The following is a 20,647-nucleotide window of genomic DNA, read 5'->3' on the forward strand; positions in this document are numbered from 1 at the left end:
GCGCCACCCCCTGGAGAATGCCAATATTATAGGAACACCCCCTCTCTTTCACCAAATTAGACTCAGACCCCCTACCGTCAGTCTCCGTTAAAGAATATATTTTATATGCTGATGTCAGCTACTGTTTTTTATATTAAATACCAAAATGCCCTTACTAAATGTGAAGTACCTAAAATGCCCATCTAATAAGTCCTATCCTCAAATCGATGGTTACTGTACCTTTCTCCCAGATCGAGCACCGGCGGTGGCAGCTGTATCAACGATCACGGCGGCGGCGGCGGCAGGATCCCATGTTTACTGTACCTTTCTCCCAGATCGAGCACCGGCGGTGGCAGCTGCATCAACGATCAAGACGACGGTGGCGGCGGCAGGATCCCATGTTTACTGTACCTTTCTCCCAGATCGAGCACCGGCGGTGGCAGCTGCATCAACGATCACGGCGACGGTACCAAAAAGGGCAAAAGATAACTTAGTTTAAACTTATGTATATATTCTATATTTTAAATATATCGATCTCACCTTAACCGTGGTCCAACGCAAGTTACAGAATAGATCACACTGTCCTCCCACAAACTGTTGTCTTACAATATTTTCCCACTAGGGTGTTCTTTTATGGCTGAAAGGTAGTGAGGAAATAAGAAGATAGTGAAACAAAGGAATCATGATCATCATCATTAGATAGAAATTCATAGAACCAAGTTCTGACGTACTCAACGGATTGAAGAGGAAGGTGAAAGGTTTCCTGGTCAAATACTTAGAATGAAAATTTTAGATAAGAAAGGGCTAAATTGGAAGCAGGGGCTTCTGTACATTGAATTCCAAGAGAAGAAGCCACCGCAGTCACCACCTCCATCATCATCATCATCACCAAAGCGAAGTTGAGGGACTGAACCGGTCGCGGGAGGCGATTCTTCGTTTCGTTAAGGCAGTTGTGCTGAAGTTCAACGGCTCTGTTTCTCAGAAAGCCGAGAGAGAGAGAAGCTGGAACCGCCAGTGACCGGAGAAAAAGCTGAACCGCCAGTGACCGGAGCTGCCTGTGACCGGAGAAGAAGCTGAACTGCCAGTGGTATCTGCTGTTGCAGTGAGAGGTAAGGTAAAATATGATTGTTTATTTGTTTTAGTTAAAAGGGTAAAAATGTCATTTCAAATTCTTTCTTAACGGTGACTGACGGTAGGGGGTCTGAGTCTAATTTGGTGAAAGAGAGGGGGTGTTCCTATAATACTGGCATTCTCCAGGGGGTGGCGCTGTAAATTACCCTTTTTTTAACAGTTATCTTATAAGGGTAAGTTATAACCAAATCTCAACAAGTGACATTAGAGCTAAGATGTGGCAACTTTGGTGTACCTCTGGGAATAGAGACAATCTTCTGATGTAAAGGGCATTTAGCTTTATAGCGTGAGTTCTATCTCAGTTCCTACACAAGGACTCCCACCTCATCTAACTAAACATATTTACTTTACTTTCTAATTTTTTTTGGGGGGGGGGGGTGGTGGGGCGGGGGGAAATCGTACCAAATGAATTAGCACTCGAAACAAAACATGGAGGTATCATTTTCTCTTTGGGTGCAAGACCCACACAGGCCCAGATAGAGACCCATAAGTGCCACTAGGCCACAATACAGGACTCTCTTTTCAATTTCATCATCAATCCATCAATGGGGTTTCTCAATTTAATCTAACATTACTGAAACTCTTTTTTTTTTTGGGTAAGGCATTATCGAAACTCTTAATTTCAGTTTTTGTTTTTTTTAACGGTAGATTTACTATCACTCCCATACACTTGACCTATATGTACTTAAAACTTCCATGTCTTTTACTTTTTTACTAATACTTCTATATCTTTTTATTTTTACATATCTTTCTCCCTTTTTTTTTTAAGGGTAATTTATAACGCCACCCCTAGAGAATGTCAGTATTAGAGGAACACCCCTTCTCTTTCGCCAAATTAGACTCAGACCCCTACTGTCAGTCTGTTAAGTAATGCTATGAAATGATGTTTTAACCCTTATGAGTAAAAGAATGATCTGACATTTTGATTATTCACCAGGGTATGATCTGACATTTTGATTATTCACAAGGGTCTAATTGTCAATCAAAGTAAAAAATGAATGGCATTCATGTAAATTCAATCTCCGTCCAAATATATTGCCATCCCTTATCTCATCCATTGTTCTTGTCTAAAGGTCTCCGTTTCTTCATCTTATTCGCAAGGAAGTAGTGGCAACACGTTTTCTGACGACATAATTGCCACTGGAATCTCTATGAAAGTTGAAGATACCTGCTTGAAGTTATATCAAAATAAAATAAAAAACGAAATGTCACAAGAGATCAAAAAAGCAAGAAAATCTTCAGAGAAAAATCGAACCTTGATTTTCTTTAGCAACTCATATCTGCAAAGTGGGCTGGAATTGGATCGGCTCCAAATTCTGAACCAAACCAACGAAAAGCACAGGGGAAGAAGTGGACTTGTCGGTGTCTTGATCGAAGATCCGCTGCAAGGAGAGGCCAATCCCTTTGAGATAATGGATGTAGGCGACATGGGCATCAGCAAACGCGTAACGCTGCCGAATTGCCTCTTGCAGGAAATCGCAACGCTCGCTATAGAGTTTGACGGCCTTCAGGTCGTCAACCTTTGAGCTTGCGTAGCCCATCTCCCTCCCGGTTGGGAACGAAGAAATTGAGAAATTACACCCCAAAAACCTTTATTAAATGTTGAAAAAAAAAAAAACCTAGAAGAAAGAGTAAGCACATGCATACACTCTCTCTCTTCCCCTCAGAGGGAGGAAACTAGGAAGAATTAAAAATGATGTGAGAGAGACGGCATGAATTTGGACTTTGGAGTTAAAATTCTAAAGTTAAGAGTTTTTTGGGGAGGGAGTGGAGAGAGATAAGGAAGAGAAAGAGAAAGGGGGGGGGGCAGAGGGGAATCTTTGCCAGCGCAGAGTCTATCATCGGCTAGAGAGAGAGAGAGATGGTCACACCGACACCGGCATCGGCACCGTCGACAGATTTCATGGCTTCTATTTTCTCCAACTCAATGGGTCAGTGACCCATTAGAAGTGAGACTGAGCTAGGGATTTGAGGACTACAAGTAAGGAAGGTAATTTCGGTACTTCATTATTTTTAAGGGCAAAATGGTATTTAGAAAAAAAAAAAAATGAACTGGTGATGTCAACATTCTTGATATATTCTATAATAATGACTGACGGTAAGGGGTCAAATTCTAATTTGATAAAAGAGAGGGGGTATTCCTGTAATACTGGTATTCTTTAGGAAGTGCCGTTGTAAATTACCCTTTTTTTAAATATCCAGATTACCCTTCATTTTCATTTGTAATCTATTACATTTTTTTTTTCATATTAATTGGTTCAAAACATGGCTTGAACCAAACCACTTACAAGTTTTGTTTCATGCAATCATCAATGATATTATAAATTAAAAAAAGAATAATTTTGTATCATACATATATATCACATGTTCCAATCGAGTCCCATGCATTTTTTTTTTTTTTTTTTCTTAATTCTTAGATTGACTGAGACCGATACTAATTTAATACCGATAAAAAAAAGATTGTTAAATTTGTGATGATGGATGAGATAAAAAAAAATAATAATAATAAATAAATAACATCCTTGATGATTGGATGAGACGACATAAAAAAATAATAATAAATAAATAATATCTTTAAGGATACATCGACTATGTCAATATCCTTGATGATTGGATGAAATAAAACTTGTAAATGGTTTGGTTTAATCATATTTTAAATCAATCAATATGAAAAAAAACGTAATAAGTTATAAGTGAAAATAAAAAATAATCTAGATATTTAAAAAGAACATGTGAGAAAAAGAGTAAAAAAAAAAAAAAAAAGAGTAAGAGAATTTTAATAAGCATAGTCGTGGGGAGTGATACTAAATTACCCTTTTTTGATAAGTAATCTCTTAAGTGCATTCCTTTTTCTTTTTTTAAATTTAATTTGGTAGATCTATTAAAGTGCAGTCACAGGGTAGAACCGTGGAAGAGACAAGAATCCCAAATTGCATATTTGGAAGTTGGGAACCGCACAGGGGGCCTTGTTCCTGAGCACCACTTACTACCTAATGCAGACGCTACTGCTACCTGCAGCTCGCTCCAATGGAGTGGCATCTGCATCCTCACCTTTTCCCCATCTCCCTCGACTCCCTCGTCGGACACTCTCTTACCACCACAACGCTCTTTCGTTCTCCTCTCCCAACAAGTCCTCAGTCTCCTTATCATCTCTTCCTCTCCTCGAGTCGCGTTTCGCCTTTGCTCCTCCCTTCTGTGTCTCCTCCAACAAAAGTGGAACTACCGCCTCCGTCAACGCCTCCTCTCCTGTTTCCTCCTCCTTCCCTTCTCCAACTGATGAATCCGAAAAGACTAAGCTCGATCAGGTAGCTTCTCTTCTCTTTTTCTTCCCTCCCTCTCCCCCCCGCCCCCCGCCCCCCGCCCCTCGCCCCCCGCGTCTGTATGTCTATTGAAATTGAAATTTTATTCTAGGAAAAGCGCATCACTGAATTTCCTTTTTCTCTTTTAACCATTTCCGATGTTGAATTCCGCTCCGGTGGTTTAGCTTCTTCAATCATCATGAATAAATTGAGATTCCCAAAACCTAAAAGATAAAGAAAGAAGGAAATCCTGTGATCTTTTATGTTGCATTATCCCTGAATTACTACTTACTTTCGAGTTTCTGAAGGGAAACAGGTTGTTGTTTGAGTGCTGCAGGTTGCCAAGAGACTGGAGAACGCTTCCAGATATTTCAAGCGGTTGGGTAGTTTAGGGTTTTGGGGACAGCTGGTTTGTACTGTAGTTTCCGCTGTAATTCTATCCTTCTCCGTTGTCGTTACTGGGAAAATTTCTTCGCCACCTACGTTCTATTGTACTGCTGGAGGGATTGCCGCCGCCTTCATTTCCGTCTTTTGGTCCTTTGGTTATATCCGTCTGTCGGATAGGCTTCGTAAGACTGCAAGCGATCCTTCAAAGGTACGAACACATTCTTAATCGCGTTATGGTTATCAGAAATTGTCTTGGAAATCAGTGTCTTTGTAAAATGTTTACCAAATTTTTTTAAAGAAAAGATTAATGCTGCATTGAGAGGGAAATGCATTTGGAATGGAACCTTTTGCTTGTATTTCACCCACTGGGCTCTTGACTACACACGGGTTGGCTCTGCCCTCTATTGAATTTGCTGCAGCGTTAAACTTGTGAAAAGCAGGTTACTGTGCAGTGTTTGATTATAATTCATAATTCACCAGGCTTCTTTCTTGTTACACCTACAGTATTAAAGCTTATTAACCTAGAATTGGTTGATGTGTCATTTGGATTGGTCTGCCTATGACACTGGGGCTTATGTCCTGGAGGAACTATTGTCCTGGGTTTCTGGGTTGACTTTTTTTGTACACTTGCCCCTCCCAGACCCTGCATTAGCGGGAGCCTCATGCACTGGGTTGCTCTTTTTTTATTATTTTTTGTTGGATTTTTCCTCAGAAGATGCATTCTGAAGCAACACTTTAAATGATCTGATGGGTTATGAAATCCTCTCTGAGTTCCCTTTTTTTTTTTTTTTTACTGTCATAGTATTCTTCTTCATCAGGCTTATTCATTGCAAGCTAACACATTTGCATTATACATACCTAAGGTGATGTGCCTTATGCTTCCTGCTATGATTGCATAACCTTCTATTATCTAATATCTATCATTTGTCACCCACCTTTGAATTTTAATCAACAAAGGGGAAAGGAATCTGGTATTCAATGGGAATTGGAAGCTGGTCACTGTGGCATGTTAGAGGTCTTGTGTGTAGATGATGATGGCCAAGCATATTACAGTTATAGTTGGAAGCAATCTTATTTTGTAGCAACAAACATCAAAATCTCAGACATCTGAGATGTTTCTCTGTTTTCTTTGAGCTGTTGTTGGGCTGAAGGCACAACTTTGGTGAAAAGATGCGAAAGGGAAAGCAGAAGGTGAATTCATTGGTGTAGGAAGTCCTGCTCTCCCTGCTGGCACTCACAGTAACTATTGCCAATGCTTGCGATAAGTATTAAATCCAAAGCAGTTTGGGGTCTGGCCATTGAATATTGAAATAAATTGCTTGTTGGAACAAGTGATGTATTTTCAAAAGGAAGAACTAGTGAAGTTCAAGTGTTTTAGTCATAACTTTTGTTTTGCTTCATGTCAATCTCCATAATCCCAATGTAAGCAGTTGTGGAATTAAGGAAGTTGGAGAGGAACATCACAATGGAGGATCCTAATGGAAAGAGAAAGCATGACCCTATTGCAAATTGCAACTGCTTAAGATTTTGAATGGGTCACTTGGGGTTAAACAAGTTTGTTCATATTCTGAAGATAATGTGAATCTAGTCATGTTAGTAATCTGTATAGCAAGGAGATTCTTCATCCATCTGCATCCTGTGGTGCTAGTGCTGGCAGAATCATCTCAAGTTGGCTAACAAGCTTAAATTTTGGGATATTGCATCTTTCCAAAAAGAATTGATAAGTAACTTTTCTTCCTGTTCATAGGATCTTTGTGATCTTGGTGGGGTTGATTGTGTGTTGTGGAGCACTAGATTGGAGTAGGCAAATCAAATGCCCGTTTAATCTATAACAAAGACAATAAGTGCTCATGGACATGGAGGACCATAGATAACATGATGTTCATCTGATAGTGATTTGGTCTGTCGTCCATGATAAAATGATTTTCTAACTAGCTGTGTTTTAGCCATTAAAAAATCATCAAGTTGTCATATATCCCCGACAGGGCCTAACATATAAGAAATTTGGGACCCAGCTGTGTACGAATAGGGATTAGTGAGGCATAAAATTCCCAATGTAGCAAATCTCAAACTGACTACACTAGCCAAGGTTGAGCCTTTCGACTACTTTGCTGTAAGAAATGGGAGTTCATTCTTGCAAGTATATTCTATTGCAACTTCAACATGTGATATCACTTGGGAAGCACATTTACTAAAATGACGTGGAGAAGCTAAATGTGCACCAAATATTATTATGGATTAAGATCAGTGTAATCACAGTTGGTTACAGTGAGACTGTAACGCTAATCTCCTCTGGGGGACGGTCAACTTCCTACAGTGTGGGCAATATATGTTAACAGTCATGTTAGTGTAATAATGATATTTTTTCTTATATGTACCATGTAAGATGGTGTCATCTCATTGTACCCATTCTTGGTTACACAAAGATAAACCTTATTATCATTATATGTAAAGTACCATTAGTGTTTTGCTTCTATATGCACCAAGGTATTGCTGAATCTGTGAATGAAATGCTTAACTGTTACATTGTGAGAATAGCAGAGGAGGGAGAATTTCATTTTTGTTTGTTCATAAAGTTTAGGAGAATTCATGTCCAACCTTTCTTAATGTACTGAAGATTGACCAGTGACCACTTCCTGTCGGGGGAGGACACAAGTTGAATTGAATGTAATTTATTTATTTATTTATTTTCTCATATGAAGAATTGGATGCAACTTGTTTCCCAAATTATGTATTGGCACCAAATTGATAGATATGCAAAGGTCGTTCATTTAAGTCTTCTTTTTTTTTTTTTCCCTTTTCCTCATTTGGGAAATACACTATCACAAAATTCAGTTTCAATTTTTTTTATTGTATGCTAATCTGAATGTAATTGAAGTGGAAGTTTCAATGCTATATGAATTGTATTTTGTTCTACAGGCTCCCCCTCGAGCTGAAGTTGTAAAGAGCTTGAGGAATGGTATAGTGGTGAACCTTCTGGGAATGGGTGCTGCGATTCTTGGCATGCAAGCTACAGTAGGGCTATTAGTTGCAAAGGCCCTTACTTCCTCAGTAAATCCTTACTACCAGGGCACTCCTGGTTACAGTCCTGTGCTAGCTTTGGATGTATTCTTGGTTCAGGTACATTAATAATTTCTTTGGACTTTCAGATTGGACAATCATCTTGTCTGTTGGTTACTAGGGTATCCTCTGGATAATTCAAATCGAAGCATTTAGATGTCTGACCCTGGTCCATATGACATGATCAATTGATGGAAATACTCCAACACTCCACCTTTATCATATATTCCATACACCACACTAGATAGATATCATATTCATGAAATACAGTTCACTTTCATTATTTTCAGATTGAGCGATTTTATTAGTTTGAATTTCTTTTCTGCGGTTCAGTATCTCATGCATTTTATGCTTTGAAGCCTTGTATGGTTCAATGCTGGATTCAAGCTATATGAAGTTTTGTTCAACTTTTTGCAATTAATGTGGGTTCTTGTTTTCATGGATTGGTTATTTTAAATACTGGATTTAACATAACTGAGCGACCCTCCATTAACTGGGTTTGGCCCGAGAGTGCAAGAACATTGATGAACTTCTGAAAGTTCAAGGATAACGAGGCAATTTTTAACCTTGATACATTAGGCTTCGTTTGTTTAGGCATAAAATATTTTCCTGGAAAAATATATATTATTTTTCCTGCTATTTTGCATTTTTTGGTTGCACATGACCAAGAAGCACATTTGAACATGATTAAGGGAACAGATCAAGCTGTATGATGAGGGTGGAGTCCTCCTTGGGTGCTAAGAGCACCAATGATCAAGAAGATATCTTCACAATTTTGTCAATTTATGTTTTTTTTCTAACCTTTTGTTTTGCATTTCAGTAAAAGTGCAAAACAAACACAGCTTTAGGATACAAAAAAAATTTACAGGCAACTGTCCTGTTAATGGTAAAATGTTCAATTCTTTGATCCCAAGTGGATCGTTCAGATATCCTTAATTTCTGTATACTTTTTAATTAGCAAATAGAATTTGGCAGGAGTCATGCTCCATTGAGATAATTCTCTTTCCTTCTTACCTTCGCAAGAATAAGGTTTGCTTGGGGAAGCATGTAACTAGTTTGTTCATTGTTAAATCTTTTCTTCAACCCTCACATTATTTGATCTTTAAGTGAATTCTTTGTTGGAGAAACCCCAGCCAAAAGCAATGGTGATAACTCACAGATTGTCAAAGCCATTCAGTGTTAGGATCCGATCATGGTTCATCCTTAATTTTGATTTTTGTAGGGATTTTCTGTAGATATTACAAACTTGTGTGATGTCATTTGTTACCATTGTTAGGAGCGGACGACCATCTACAACTTTTTCCTTTGGAATCAAGTGAACCTTTTTTTTTGGCTGAAACAATTGAGCTAGTAATATCAGTATATTCTGAGAGTCCTAGTAATTTTCTGGTGACGAGCACAATCTCTTCGCACATTTTTGAATGTTGAACGACAGAATTAGAACCTGAGATTCAGGATATTCTATGAAGGGTTAATAGTTCTCCCCCTCTAGGGGTGTGATGTTTGAACAATGTTCTGTGCCTGCTTCATGGCAGTTCTTTATGTATCTGGTTAATGTTGCTTTCCATTTAGTTTGCTATTTTGTGAATTGTGATTATTCATTTGGTTCCTGGTCTCTCATCAATTAAGTTTTTGCAGGCCTCAGCCAACACCATTCTCTCTCATTTCTTGGGGCTCGTTTTCTCATTGGAGCTATTGCGGTCAGTTACATTACCACCCACAGAAGCTACTCCAATTGCCAGACTTGCTTAAGCTTCTACTATTGCATGGTGAAGGAAATTCGATCCAGATCTTCTGTAGAGGAAATTTGATTTTGGATCCTGATTTCAACATAAGGAATGTTTTAAGTATTTCTGTGAGATTATTAATGTACTTTTGAATCGTTTACTCAATTCAAGATCTCATTTCCCTTCTGTGTGACACCGGATAGGTCAAACTCAGAGAAATATCCAACACCAATTTATTTTTTGATTGTGATCGATTGAAACTTAATTAGTGACCACACCACCCTTTCAGGTGCTAGATTTTAAAATGTTTTTACCCCAAGAAAAGGGGAGATTTTAATATGTTTATACTAATTTCTAGAGCATCACTGAAATCTCATTCGAGTGACTCTAAATTCTTTTACTACCCAACCCACATGGCCACATACATGCAAGATGAATAAAAACCCAAACTCTCCAAGAGGAAAGAGGAGTGAGCAGTAGCTACTAGCTAACAACAGAAAGGGGCTCTAGTGTTTCCGGACGCCGACGAATCTCTTGGGACTGAAGGGGGAGAGATCGACAATGGAGGATCGGCCATCCAAAACGAGCTCAGCAACGGCTGCACCGGTTGCTGGGCCATTGAGGATGCCCCAACAGCTGTGCCCTGTCGCCACATAACATCCCTTGACGTTAGGCATTTCTCCGATCACCGGCCGACCATCGTCTGTGCACGGCAAGAAGCACGCTTGCTGGGCCTTGAGATGCGCTTTCCCATCCTCCAAGACTAAGTGGCTCGACACCGACGCTGCTACCCTCTGCAACACCTTAATGGACTCAGGATCACCCATCACTTGCTCTGGATCGTCCGGCACTTGAGCCTCCGCAGACATCCCACACAGGTACACCTCGCCTGTACATTGTACGCACCCCTTTCATTTCATTTCCCCAACAAAACCCCAAAAAACTCAAACACGAAATGGAAAGATCAGCGAGAGAGATGCTGATTTTCCAACTTTTCATAGATTTTACCTGTAGGACGAGGGTAGACTTCGGGGTCCATGGATTTCCCACCTTGGGCCGGGTGGTAGCTGAGAAACAGAGCATGAGGAGTAATGGCAGCGGGGTCTCGCGGCTCCAGAACGATGCTATGAGCCTTGAGACCGGAAACTCTGAAGACGGAGGACAGGAGAGGTAACCGACACGACCATGGCCCCAGCGCCAACACCACCGCATCCGCCGCATTTACCCTGTCTCCATGCTTGAGTACCACCCCTCGGGCCCGGCCTCCCTCCACCTCTACCTGATCGACCTCTCCGATCACCACCTCCAACCCATGATTGGCCATCGCCGACGAGAGCAGAGTCCTAGTGAAGAGCTGCGGGTGGACCTGTGCTGTGGTCTCCGTCGTGCCGATTGTCCTAGGGTTTCTCGCAGGTCCATCCACCCATGCAGGAATATTTCTGCTGCTACTGCTGGTCGCGGGGCGCTGGTTCTCGGTTAGCTCGGTGACTCTGAGGCTGAGGGTCTGGAGGGGACGGTAGCCGTAAGCTTGGGGACCATCTAGTTCGAGGCGAGGGAACGGTGGAGGTTGAAGCTGGCTCGGGCGAGGCTAGAGAGGGGTCCACCATCGCACCAGTCAAGGGCAAGGAAGCCACCGGCCTTGCCCGAGGCAGCGCAGGCGACCGATGATTTCTCGACTAAAGTAACGACTGCCCCATTCTTCGCTAGAAAATAGGCAGTACAGACGCCGATGACTCCACCTCCGCACACCACCACTCTCCGCTGCTGATTCTGTTTATCATCATTCATTGGTGATGATGACGATGATGAAGCTCTGACCAAGATAACCGATTGGAATTTGCAGGTGCGGCGTGGCGAGAGTAATGGCCGGGCTAACGCCGTAGCTGAAGCGTCTAGGAGGAGAAAAGGCGAGGAAGACACCGCCACCATTTCCAGATATCTCTCAACACTTGTTAAATACTTTTCTGAGAGAGAACCAAATTAACCATAATTGGTTTGGAGTGACACGTGGGTAAGTCTCTATCTATTTCTTGTGTCTCGGCATCACTATTCAGTATATTCACTACACACGAAACTCCGAACAAAACTGCTGCCTGGGTTCACCCCTTTGACCAGCCACGTGAATAGAATCTCAGGGGTAAAGGTGAAAAAATTCACCTTAGTTGGGTAGTTTCAAGCCTGCCCCTGGAATCTATTCCCTTAGATGGTGTTTTCAACCTTTGTTCTCAGTTTGTTTCAATTGCAGTAATCTGAGCATCACTTTCATGGGAGCCCAAACTTCACAGAAGGGGTTTCTATATTCTATTTCAGGGAGAAGCTATAGATATAAATCAGTTTGACTTTTCCACAAAGTAGAGGAACTAGAAGAGGTAGAGGAAGTACTAAAATGATTATGGGTGAAGTGGTGAGGAAAGACATGCATAACTTAGTATTGATAATAACATATTATCAATATGTTTAGATGGTTTTAAATAAAATTGATTAGCAATAGAGGATTTAATGTAGCTGAACCAAATTAGATGGAATCAATCTGAATTGAGTTGAATTTGATTCCTCCATGTATGTATAACATATTACTATTATGCTTAGAAAATTATTTGAAAATGTAAAGTTCTTGTAGGGATGGTGTCCGTAAGGTATAAGGGAGGTATAAGGGAATAGCAAGGGGGTTATTATCGACCATTTGTAAATAGTGTATACGCTGCTAGGTTGCGATCAAATTCAGTCATTAATTAATAAATCGAGGGAGAGGGAGAGGGATCGCTGCCAGGTTGCTTGCCCCAATACCAGGGGCCAACCCCAGATCATGTGGGAAATCAACATTAGTGGGATTTTTGCATTTTATGAGAGTCAGGCTATCATCTCATCCACAGTATTTGAGCATAGCCATGTAGGAACCACACAGTATGGCAGTTTCGATTTTCCCATAAATTAATTAAGTTGAGAAAATCAAAGTCAAATTACTAGAGTCCATCGACAGGGAAGCACCGAAGCACAGCTCAACCATATAAATTAATTAGGTTGAGAAAATCAAAGTCAAATTATTAGAGTCAATCGACAGGGAAGCACCGAAGCACAGCTCAACCATATTTTACCAGAACACTGGTCAAAGGGTGGGTCCGAATGGGTCGGGTCAAAGAAGGCCGGGCTGTCTCGCTGTCTCGCTGTCTCAGACTCTCAGGAAGTTGTTTTGGTATAGAACAGTTTGATTTCTAAGAAGGAAAAAATCCAGATTACTTTACTCTCTTTCAAGTCAATCTGTGTTCTAAACACCCCACCCCCCTTCCAAACAAAAATCTCAATATGTAGAATTTATTTAACGAGAAGCAGATCGCTACCTGGTGACGTACTCCTTGCACCACCAGCACTAACATGAGGGCCAATGAGAGTGCATGTTAAAGCATCAATATGGATGAGATTTTTATTTTCATGGGGTGGGACAGAAATATCAGTAGAGTGCAGGGTCGCAAGAGGTCACGAGTTCAACTAGGTCACTAGTTTGAGTTTGACTCTCCTGAGAGTTTGATCGCAAGACTCACCAGTTGAGCAAGGATGAAAGTCGGTCTTAATGATCCTATATGTAGCAGTTTTTCTAATCAACTGAAATTTAGAGCATTATTAAAGGGGGCACATGAATATTGTGACATGGTGATTAAGTGGTCGAAACAACCTCTTGACATATTCTTGGGGTGAGGCTGAATAATTCTTGCTCCTCTAGACCTCACACATGTCAGAACCTCGTGCACCGATATGTTTTCAAGCGATCCATCGAAAGGTACAGTTAATTACTAGGAGGGAGGGAGGGATGTTGTTATTGAATGTACAGTTAGATTTTTTCTTTTTTGGGTTGAAAAATGAATAGTTGGATATTTAAGCGGATACAAAATCCACACTAATTGTAGATGGACTAGATACGGTTACTGGTGGATCCAGTTTAAATCCAAAAAATAAATGTGGGCCGAAGCAGACATTGGATCTGGCCCAGCCCACATTAATGCTTTTACCTATCCCAATTCTTGCATCAGTCTAAAGTCCTCCAAAATAGCTCTGTTTCTGCATTAAGTTACTAACTCGCTCTCAACCAAACGTGAGACAGATAGGACAACTTATGAGGAAAGGAATGAGTATTTCTTTTATGTGCTTCATTTCTTTTGCGGCCCATCAAGATGAGACCTAGCTCTCTCTCTCTCTCTCTCTCTGATCCGGCTCCTCTTCACAGAGTCCAGGGACCAGAGAGTGATTTGCTGGGAGGACCAGGGCATGCGTCCCTAGGTCACCAGAGCCCTAATCTCTCTCTCTTTGATCCGGCTCCTCTCCATAGAGTCCAGGGACCAAAGAATGATCTGTTGGGAGGACCAGAGCATGCGTCCCTAGGTTACCACAACCCTAATCTCTCCAACTTATCTACATAACCTAAAATATCAGTCATGCTATAGATTTGTGGACATATTATTGGCACCATCCTCAATTGACACAATAAATTTTAACTTGAAAGCATCACACCGTGTGACACGATCAATGAATAATTTTGGTCAAGATTTGGACAATCAAGATAAGACCAACCATATGGTTGGATCAAAGTGAAATCGTCTATCACATTGAACCACCCTCTTCCTTCCATGTCTACCTTACGGCATAAGAGTTTTAGTTGGTGAGGACAACCTAGTTATCATACTATGGAGTATAGACTGATATACCACTCTTTGAATTAACCATCTATAAAATTTTATGGCCTATCTCAACCATATAGCAAACTATCTAAGGGATCTTTTATCATCTATTTTAAACATGAAATCAATGAAAGGACTTATGGCAATTCCTAATGCTAGATAGATAGGATAAAAGGGCAAATGTATGCAAAAACAAGCAAGGAAAGAGGTTAAAAGTGATCTAAAATCTTGATAAAAGTAAAGTACTTGACATTTCACTCTAGTGGATCCTAATGTAATAATTTTTGTTCACTTTTTTAATGCCAAGGTGCGGCCCACCACTATGATGCCCTGGAGGGGTTTGAGCTCCCTATGGGGCACGAGGGAAGGGGTGGGAAGTGGATGAAAGGGGTGCCCAGCCAAGGCACCCAAAATATATATATATATATATATATTCATTTGAAACTCACTTTTGAGGTACTTTAGGGGTACAAGTAAACTGGTCTAGCACTACATTGAACAGAAGAGATAGTGACGACTGTGAGAGGGAGAGAGTGCCTTTTGTGCATAGTGAAGAGCAGGAGAGACATTCCCTTCGTCTCTTGACCCTGCCCCAACCAATGGTGATAGCAGTTGAAAGTTGATTAGTGACGTGGGTGTCGAATCCTCTGTGGCATTGATATATTGACATATAGTTGTCCATTTACCAAATTACAAGTAAACCCATAATTTTTTTTTCTCCAATATAATCATGTAATCACATCAGTAAATAGATGATATTGCTTTGACAACCGTTGGATAGAGTGGACATGGTCTGATTAGCCATGCGTCATGTTTAAGACGCAAAGTCAAGTAAAAACCCCACTTATGTCCATACACTCGTACTGTACTTTGACCACCATTGTGCATTCTCTCGTCATTTTGATCATTCTTCAAAGCTTTATTCTGCCACTCTTTATTTGGACTAATATTTGACACGTGAATATGAAACCTTGGAGTCACCTTGTCCACAAAATTTGGGCCTATGCTTTGTTAAGCTTTTCAAAGTGGCCCATGCTAAAATCTCATGAATGGTATTGTGTCTGCCCTGATCCTTTTCTATACAATTCACAAATTACATGTTAACAGAATGAACAGAAGCCGTTTCTATTATGATAAGAGTTTGCAAAATATATATATATATATTTTATATATATATATATTAAAAGAGCATACTCAACATTTCGATTTGGTGACATTTTCAATCAAGAAACCTATTTATGTAAAAATTTTCACACGGCCGTTTTGGAAATAAACTTCTTTATTAGTCCATCTAATGTCAAATTAGATTTCTAGTGAATAGACTAAGTAGGCCTAATGTCAAATTCCACGCTTATATGTGTTCCATCCATCTATTATTTATTAAATCTCTCTCAATTTTTCAATGTTTTGTTTTGTCGTTTGAACTTTATTTGGATTGAAACTTAATATGTGAGCGAAAACCTTGGAGTTTACCGATTCACACAATTTCAACCTAATTTGACACACCACATGGAGATCTAAGTGCCTATTTAAAAGATTCCTTCCTTAACATCATATAAACATCCGAATAGGAAGACCATGGATTGGACTCTTAGGTCATGATTATACTCCCCCCTATTAACAAAGTTGAAACTATTCTCGCCTTTGACTATCCCATGCTATTGATCCTCGAAATTCACCATGAGTGAAGAAAAACTTAGTCCTTTCGATATTGTTATCTTTCACTTTTACTCCTCCATCAACCATAATGCCCTTTTCCAAAAGACCCATTGTCGTCTTTTGACAACTTGTCAAATTTTATTGTCCATCTCTCAATATCATCAAATTATAACCATATCTTTTTTTTTTTTTTCAACAAAAATTGAATATATCAAGCAATTTTCAAAACAAGAATTTTATATGTGACTCATTGGACTGAAAAAAAAAATATAATGATGACCCAATACATCACATGGTGGTTTGGTTGGGTCTCCTTATAGACAATAATGCAAGTTTGGAGAATAATTCAGGCAACTAAGTGAAAGAAGAGGAGTTGTAATTGGATTTGAACACCTAAGCATATATTTAAAAAGGAAAACCCTACTCCAATGGAGAAACCAGGCAGGAACACTAAAAGCATCAAGGCCTCTGGTTTTCAAGAACCCAAAAAGGTAAAGAACAAAAGTTTCTACTGAAATTGAGAGAACATGAATTTCGGTCATGGGAACTTCCCCTGTTACGTGTTTTAATCAAAGTGGGTACTTTCGTCGGGTCTACCCATGACAGCTACTGACATGACCCTGACCCACCAAGACACAGACAGCTCCCTCGATTTAAGCCCTTGGCCTAACATAAATTTGGTTTTCTTTTCTTACCCGTTTTGATAATCCAAAAGATTCTTACAGAATAGAGAATTTGGAAAATTCAAAGACAAAAAAATAGATTAGATTAGCTTAGAAAAGACTAGTTGTTGTCCACGAAAATTTGGCAGTTATCAGTTGATATATTATAAATATGCTCATCATATTGCCTTACAGTTGGGGAGATAAGACATAAAAGTATAGGATTTGATAATATCCATAGAATCCATTTTTTTAGAACAAGAAGCCAAAGATGGGATAATGACTCGTGATTATTTGTTTAATTTATTGGGTATATATATTGTCAAATTTCAATGACCCAGTTGGCCCTTTCAAAGTTTGGCAACAAGTTTACAAAATAATTGGTTTTGGTTTGACTCCCAAGTCACAACTCAAACTGATCTCATGGGTCACCTCATCTTGGCTCAAAAGCCTCCTCCCAAGAAGGGCTTAATGGAATCAAATTTTTTTCAAAGTAGGGAAGAAGCATAAACTATCTTCAACTTTATATGGGATATTGAGTACTGCTGAATGATGAGGAAAAGAAAACAAAAACTGCCCACACACTTCACTAAAATAGACTTAACACAACTGGGAGGCACCAAGAAGATGGACCCCCCTCCCCCCTCCCCTTCTCTTTTCAAACACTCTTCCACACACATATATGTACAGCCTACCTACCTACTTACTAAATAAAAGAAGAAGAAGAAGAAAAACATCTAATATAATCATAATCTCATGCAAGCATGAAACTATTCAAAGTCAAACACTACTAAGTATACCATATAAAATTTTAAAATACCTATAGTGATCTTATAATTAGCATTATTAATATGTGTACATGAGTGTGAAAAAGACCTAAAAACACCTTTGCCTAGTTGGGTATCCTTATAATATATAGGGGTGGCTTTTAGCTTTGCATAAAATAGATTTATTTGTTAATTTGTTGGGTTTCTTTTTCTTTTTTATAACTTATTGATATAAAATTATGAGCACGTTTGCTCTTAGTATATTAGGTTGAGAGAGAAATACCATCTTATTGTTTTGGGAGCAAGTTAAGTTTTTATCAATAAATATAAATTAGAAAGAGAATAGTATCTACTTACGTTCCCATGCTCAAACATATGGGAAAGTAGATCAGATGGAGCTACTACCTTAGAGAAATTCATAAATTCATACTACCCTTTAAGCAAAACTAACTTTCTACCAAAAGTATCTGAACTATATAGGCGATGTATAGTTTTGGATGCCGATTCTGGACCACTTCCTAAGTTATAGTCACGTAATTCCATTGATTAAATTAGGTTTGGAATCAGTTGGAATAAAGGTAATTAAAGTTGGACTTGGCAAATAGAAGAACCAATCTCCCAAGGTATCTCTCTTTATGGTCCGACGTGACTTGAGACAACTTTTGAACTCCAAGAGCCAAACTAGAACAGTATATAGAGCCTTTGCCATTTCCCACTTCCCACTTGCCACCTGGTGAAGGATAGGAGGATCAATCATTCATGATGAAGAACAATTCCTGTTGTAGAGAGAGAAACTAGAACCAAATTTGAAACCCTTTTCAACAAATGTATCAGATTCTAGCTCATTTCAGAGTCTGAACATTGAACATGAATTGAAGGTGATATCATGAGAAATATAACCTTTTGAGTTAGTTTTACATCAACGAAAGAATCAGGTCAATTAAAATTTGAGAGAAAGAGATATGTAGTTAGTTAAATAAGTATACGTAATAGTGTGATAAGGCTCAGGTCTTGAAAAAAAAACAGAAAGTGTGTTTTAACCGTATTTAAAATTGAATGATCATTGTTTGTCTTTTTTCTTTTCCGTATTATTAAGAAACAAACGACAAAACAATTAAAAAAAAAATCGTTTCTACTGGGGAAGAGCTGACCTGATATTTTACTTTCACCTTTCTCTTTAACCCTAAATATCACCTTCTTAGAGGTTATGGTGGTTTGGTTGGAGTTTCAATTTCTGACTGGAGAGCACTACTAATTGGGTAAGCGTGAAGAGCACGAGTCAATAAGTAAACGTTGGCTTAGTTTAGAAGTCATGAAAGAAAGAAGAAAGACATTCCAAAAGTTACAGAGGTGGTAGTGGTGGGCTTGCATATAATTTAGAAGAATATTGGTCTTTTTGATGACCAATTTGACAATTCCCTTATCTTTCTGCCTGTGTCTGCCTCTGTGAACCATCCATTAAAGCTCCATTGACGCTTACCCCTCCTGAGCTGGTGACCCTTACATCTCAACAACTAACCCCTAACCCCTAACTCCTCACTAGGGGGGGAAGACCTAAGGGATCAGTGGTCAGGACTCTGAGACTCAAAACTGTGGACTAGTGAGGACTGAAAGGAAGGGAACATAGGGCTCCACTCAACTTTGACAAAAAACCCATATGTGATTTAATGGTTTAGTAAGTCCTAACTGTGATTGATGAATTATAGAAGATAGATAGATATATATATGGTGTGGTTTCATGCCATGCAATGCCATCCTTTTCCTTGCTAACCACAAAGCACAAACATACAAACAAAATCTCTAGACTTTTGTTTACTCCTGCCGTCCTCATGTGTGTCCATTCTCAATATCTCTTTCTGGTCATCGATACAAAGAAAATATAACTTTTGTTTTGTTGCCCCACGAAAGAAAAGGGTTGGAGGTTGGACTGTCAGGGTTAGTATGTTAATATATGATTCTCCATCATCGTATGTATGATATCTCAAGTGAACCACCAAGATAAGCTTATATTGTTCAATAAAATAAGATAAAAATTTTCCTTTGTTTTCCCAGTGGTGCAGGTAGAATTATTGGGTGATTTAACCTTATGATTGGACTTTGGTATCATCGTACACTCTCACTTAATTGTTGAAAACTCAAAGGGACCCATGTTCAGTGCCTTCACCTTGAGTGATGGAAAATTTGATCCATAAAATAAAGCTAATGAAAAGCTTAACACACTACTTGTGTACCATAAGCTAGCACCCACTGTTTGCATGTCTCTCTTCTCCCTTTAAAATGACCCTTATTCCTCCTATAAGATAAATTGTCACCCAAGTGGTGTGTCTATCCCTTTTTTCATAAAGCAAAATTTGGGTTTTGTTTTAAACACAATTTTAGTCACGAGTTCAAGACTATTATCCATCATCGTTAATGTCAATATTGATATTAATAAATCTTGTCTACTAGGCTAGATAATTGAACATTTTTGCCCCTTCAAGATATCAATACAATTTTTTTTTTTTATCCTCCTTTATTTTAATACGACTCATATGGTATCAAACAAATATCCATCCTAGTACTGACATTCTGATTAATAATCACTAATGAAAAGAAAAATAATAGATCTAATAATGTTGAATCATATTTTAGGATTGAGTTTCCCTCTATCCATATTTAAGGTTTTTTCCCATCCTCATTGTCATCGGATGGGCTCCTCCAAGGGTTTATGAATAATTTCACACAATAAAGATGTAAAATAATTATGATCCTAGATTTTTCTTTTTTTTTTATTCAAAGAAAAAGAAAAAAGTAGATATATATATATATATATATATATAGTACCGAGAGTGAATCAAGTTTTTGTACAAAAATGATTCTCTTACAAGGTTAATCCACATAGATAAAATTCATCTAATAATTAATTATGTGATAAATTTCATCTATGTGAATCATTCTAAACAAAAATAGTTCCCGTGCAAGAGTCGGATCCACTTTCTACAGTACCAGTTAGGCCAAATGGGTGAATGGAGGATAGTGAATTTAGTGATACAAAACATATGACACGTGACCATTTGAGTGCTCCTCTTTTATATTAAAAAGATAAAATATAATAAAACTTTTGTTTGAGCTACAGTTACTACTTGGGACTTGGATTGGGACTTTCTCTTTCTCTTTCTCTTTCTCTTTCTCTTGTTTGAGCGTCTCTTTTGTTAGTTGGTGCCCCACCCGCCGATTCAAAAAAGAAGAGAAAAAAAAAAGAGAGGTTAGGAAGAAGATGTATCTGACGTCTTCCATTCCAAATATTTCCAAAACGGCCTAAGGAGG

At 38.9% G+C, this 20,647-nt stretch overlaps 2 protein-coding genes and 1 long non-coding RNA gene across 3 annotated transcripts; 2 read left to right on the top strand and 1 right to left on the bottom strand.

The window, feature by feature from the left end:
- Positions 1-4,012: 4,012 nt before the first annotated feature.
- LOC122084443 (protein TIC 21, chloroplastic) lies at positions 4,013-9,776 on the top strand. Its single transcript, XM_042652677.1, has 4 exons — positions 4,013-4,415; positions 4,747-5,004; positions 7,716-7,916; positions 9,495-9,776. Exons 1-4 carry the CDS (start codon positions 4,104-4,106, stop codon positions 9,606-9,608), a joined length of 885 nt encoding a protein of 294 aa, XP_042508611.1. The 5' UTR covers positions 4,013-4,103; the 3' UTR covers positions 9,609-9,776.
- A 189-nt stretch (positions 9,777-9,965) lies between these two features.
- LOC122084442 (putative oxidoreductase TDA3) lies at positions 9,966-11,512 on the bottom strand. Its single transcript, XM_042652676.1, is given in 3 exon segments — positions 9,966-10,472; positions 10,592-11,131; positions 11,134-11,512. Coding segments are annotated over 3 exon segments (1,302 nt in total). The 3' UTR covers positions 9,966-10,089.
- LOC122084444 lies at positions 10,327-11,657 on the top strand. Its single transcript, XR_006141897.1, has 2 exons — positions 10,327-10,461; positions 11,427-11,657. It is a non-coding gene; the product is annotated as an uncharacterized LOC122084444 (long non-coding RNA).
- The last annotated feature ends 8,990 nt before the right edge of the window (positions 11,658-20,647 follow it).

The sequence above is a fragment of the Macadamia integrifolia genome, chromosome 7, assembly GCF_013358625.1.
Source record: "Macadamia integrifolia cultivar HAES 741 chromosome 7, SCU_Mint_v3, whole genome shotgun sequence".
Lineage (NCBI taxonomy): Eukaryota > Viridiplantae > Streptophyta > Magnoliopsida > Proteales > Proteaceae > Macadamia > Macadamia integrifolia.